This window comes from Citrus sinensis, chromosome 4, assembly GCF_022201045.2.
Source record: "Citrus sinensis cultivar Valencia sweet orange chromosome 4, DVS_A1.0, whole genome shotgun sequence".
Lineage (NCBI taxonomy): Eukaryota > Viridiplantae > Streptophyta > Magnoliopsida > Sapindales > Rutaceae > Citrus > Citrus sinensis.
The window spans coordinates 417,925-422,115 of NC_068559.1; the positions used below are offsets into that span (position 1 = coordinate 417,925).

The following is a 4,191-nucleotide window of genomic DNA, read 5'->3' on the forward strand; positions in this document are numbered from 1 at the left end:
CACGGACTTGTTTGCAGTGCTGTATGGTGGAATAATTCTAATATAATCATATCTTTATTTTTGAGACCCATTGCAAATTTATATATGATTCTTAAAAAGTTCACCGTTGAATTGATTTGTAGTGGTGTAGTGTAATTGCTATAAATCTTTTCAGTTGTCCTTGTGTACCCAGTTAATTAATTAACATAAGAACACATAGCTTGGTAAAAAAAAAACTACAAAAATAATTCACATATAAAATTAATTATTCAATATCTTTCGCTTTTGTTTTCCAAGAATGCCATTTTTATTTTTGAGTCCACGAAAACTTGTTTCTGTATTTTTAATTTATGTTTTCAATATCCCCCCAAACAGAAAAAAAAAAAAAAAAAAAAAAAAAACCATCGCAAAGAAAACGTACACAAACAGAACAAGAAGACCGAAAGCTAACAAAAACTGAAACTCTCTCTGATTCTCTCCTTGTGTGTGAGATCATCTTTGATTTTTTAATCAATCAAAGCCATTGAAAACCAACTATCAAATGGCAACAACACAAGGGCAGCAGCAGGGTACCATCATGGACCCGAATGCACTGGATGACATAATCCACCGGCTTACGGAGGTTCGATTCGCCCGACCCGGCAAGCAAGTCCAGCTTTCTGAGTCTGAGATCAAGCAGCTTTGTGTTGCCTCCAGGGACATCTTCATGAGACAACCTAATTTGCTCGAACTTGAAGCCCCCATGAAAATTTGTGGTACTTTTAATAAATAAATAAATTCATTAATTTTATTTTGTGGGTATATTCAGATTGTTAACTGAATCAATAAAAAGAAAAAATTGAGTTTTATGATTTATTGTGCTAAAATTTATGTCTTTTTGAGGGTTTTTTTTTTGGGGTTGATATGGCATAGTAGCAACATGGATGGTTTTTTTTTTTTGGGGGGGGGGGGGGGTGTTACTTAGAAAGTTGAAAAGAATCATTGGCTCTACAAGTATGCAAATTTTCACACAGGTCTTGTAGCCTACGTCCTTTTATAATGTACAACATGTTTAGGTTTGGAATGTGAACTTAATAATCAGTCTGTTGATGGGCATTGATCCTGAATCCTCGTGTGTGCATTGTTTGATTGCTAAGAAGCCATAAGAATTGGAACTTAAAATTTTTCAAGTGTAAAATCTCTAGTACCCATGTTCATTTCATTTAGAAAATTATTCTGTACAAAGTTAAAAATTTCAGGTGGGGTTGAGATGTTTGATGGCCAAATAGGTTCAGACAAAGCTTAAAGGCTGTTGACATACAGTCCTAACGTGAGCTGTTTGTAGCAATATTCCTTTGGATAAAATGCAAGGTCTTCAATGAGTACAGAGTGCAATGCAATCTCTGCCTCAAGTCCAGAAGTGATATGGTATGAGAAATTAGAATACAGTCTAAAGCATTGAACCTCTGTAGATATTCCAAGTAATCACAGATCATATTCCAAGTAGAGTCCTGCTTTCCAGCTCTTTTCACATTAGAAGAAGTGGCTTATTTGCTCTCTTCTAATTATTCTTTTGAATTTTTTTGTTGTTATAATGAATTATCCTAAGTTTCTTCTTTTCAACTTCACAAAACCTTTATTTGTGTTTGCAGGTGATGTACATGGACAATATAGTGATTTATTGAGGCTTTTCGAATACGGAGGTTATCCTCCTAAAGCCAATTATTTGTTTTTAGGGGACTATGTTGATCGTGGGAAGCAGAGTTTGGAAACAATATGCCTTTTGCTTGCCTATAAGATTAAGTATCCAGAGAACTTTTTTCTTTTACGAGGAAATCATGAATGTGCTTCTATTAATCGGATTTATGGATTTTATGATGAGTGCAAGCGACGGTTTAATGTGAGGCTTTGGAAAGCCTTTACTGATTGTTTCAACTGCCTTCCTGTGGCGGCTCTTATAGATGAAAAGATATTGTGCATGCATGGCGGTCTTTCCCCTGATCTCTCACACTTGGATCAAATTAGAAATCTACCTCGTCCAACTGCTGTTCCCGACACTGGTTTGCTCTGTGATTTGCTGTGGTCGGACCCTGGTAGAGATGTCAAGGGATGGGGAATGAATGACAGAGGAGTTTCATACACGTTTGGTCCTGACAAGGTGTCGGAATTCTTAAAAAGGCATGATTTGGACCTTGTCTGCCGTGCCCATCAGGTGGTCGACTTTCCTACTCTTTCTTTTTCCATTTTTTTTCCTTTTCTTTCAGTACCGGAGGGCCGGTAAAAATGTTCCGTTAGCTCTTGCAACTTCAATCATGATGTGATTTGTTCTAGGTTGTGGAGGATGGGTATGAGTTCTTTGCTGATAGGCAACTTGTTACCATATTCTCGGCCCCCAACTATTGTGGTGAATTTGATAATGCCGGAGCGATGATGAGTATTGATGAAGAGCTGGTGTGTTCATTTCAAATTCTCAAGCCCGCAGAGAAAAAAGTGAAGTTCATGGTGTCAACAAAAATGTGATCCTTGCAATATCGTTAGCTTTTACCAAGGTCAGCTGAACATTACTTCTTATTGCTTTGGTTTCCTTGTTTTGAATATCAATGCTGGTGGTTTGTGGCTATGGTGGCTGTGTATGCGTTAATTTTATCGCTTGCTGTTGATGTCCTCTCTTTCTGATTTTCTTGCTCTTTCTCTTTCTTGAGGGGATGGGGGTGTAGGGGCTTGTTTGGAATTTAGAATTTTCTTATTATTATTATTATTTATTTTTTTAATGTTTAACTAGAATCAATCTGTAATTATGAGATCATCTTTGTAAAGGGTTGAGCTGCTTTAGGTCCTCAAAAACATGTATTGTGTTGGGATAGAAATTTGGAGAGAAAAAAAATCATCTACTCCTGAATTTGTTCTATTGTTGGAGAAACTTCAGTGTGTCATAGTTGGCACTTCTGTTCATCTAAATCATACACTAGAGTGTTAATTTGTCCATTAAAATTGGAATTTATTACCTGTTTTCAAATCAATTAGTGGATAAGTCATGATTGGTTTCTCGATCCTTAAGACTTGGTTCACTGGGAATCTCAATTGGTTCTCTAATCCGTGGAACATCTGACAGGCATGTTAGTTGCAAAGAAGCAGCCACGCGTAAAGTGCTGTTTGTAGAACATGTTTGATGCGTGTATTCCGTTTTACTGTTGGCGGAAAAAACAGACAAAAAAGCAATTCATTCGCTTTTACCATATAAAACAAAATGCGTACTTGATAGGTTTTGATTCACATCCAGAATATTTGCTTATATGGTACTTATTAGTTGCAATTGTAACTATTCCGGCCCCTCTTTTACCAGTATTATATACTACCATCCACCTGTAACTGTGTTTTTCCTTTCCTGTGTTGCAGACTTATTTCTCATTTCCTTGGGGAAAAAAAAAGCCCAAATAAAGAACTGAACAATGACTTCAAGGGATGCAATGCAAGAATAGGCTCTTCACTGGAGGAAAAGCTCTCCTGATCCTGGGACAAGCTTATTAGGAAAAAGCTGGAAATTTCTTGATTTAATTTTTTCTGCCTTATTTTTGCCTCTCTGGTGATAGTTATTTTGAACTACCTATGTATATAAATATACATTTGACATAGTGCTCGGAACTTATGCCTTTTAGCGTATACAATTGGCCGTATTCCATCACAGTTTGCGGTTTTCGGCTTTTCCTTGATGTTGAAGATAATGTGATAGCTGTTGGTTGCAATGGTTATTGTATTTAGAGCAATAGATCATAGTGCCCTGTTTATTGTATTGTGTTTGCCATTTCGGGTAAATGGCTTTCATCTGAAGCTGGGGTCTTCATGCAGAGTTAAATTTGATGCTTGGAAGGCATTACCACATTCTGTCTGTTAGCTGCTACTCTATTAAATTTTAGGCTTCCAAGAGGCTGCCGATTACATAAATAAATAAATGACTAATTTGATGTTTTCATGGGTACCCCTGAGATCTGATTGAATATAAGTGATACCCTCTGAGGTTTCAAAGCTAGCCTTCAATGCCCTTACCGTTACTGGATTCTGTTAATTTTGATGTCCTACAACAGCATAATTTTTGCATAGACGTATTTACCCTATTTAAACGATCTTTCTTTCTATTCCTTTTCTCTTCATTTTTCTTCTATTTTTAATTTACTTCGAATATATTGAAATAAACTTTTGGAAATTTATAAACATTTCCATTTAATGGTGGATTTT

At 36.2% G+C, this 4,191-nt stretch overlaps 1 protein-coding gene across 1 annotated transcript; it reads left to right on the top strand.

Annotated features, from left to right (window-relative positions):
* The first annotated feature begins 286 nt into the window (after nt 1-286).
* LOC102610810 (serine/threonine-protein phosphatase PP1 isozyme 4) lies at nt 287-3,642 on the top strand. The gene is made up of 4 exons (XM_006486363.4): nt 287-734; nt 1,611-2,170; nt 2,290-2,507; nt 3,355-3,642. The coding sequence occupies exons 1-3, from the start codon at nt 521-523 to the stop codon at nt 2,476-2,478; spliced, it is 963 nt and encodes a 320-aa protein (XP_006486426.1). The 5' UTR covers nt 287-520; the 3' UTR covers nt 2,479-2,507; nt 3,355-3,642.
* Nucleotides 3,643-4,191: the final 549 nt, after the last annotated feature.

Bases quoted from the DNA above. Each gene is read 5' to 3' on its own strand.
- LOC102610810 (XM_006486363.4), top strand. From the start codon at position 521: ATGGCAACAACACAAGGGCAGCAGCAGGGTACCATCATGGACCCGAAT. The intron at 735-1,610 runs GTACTTTTAATA...TTGTGTTTGCAG, and splicing joins AGCCCCCATGAAAATTTGTG to GTGATGTACATGGACAATAT. The intron at 2,171-2,289 runs GTGGTCGACTTT...GATTTGTTCTAG, and splicing joins TTGTCTGCCGTGCCCATCAG to GTTGTGGAGGATGGGTATGA.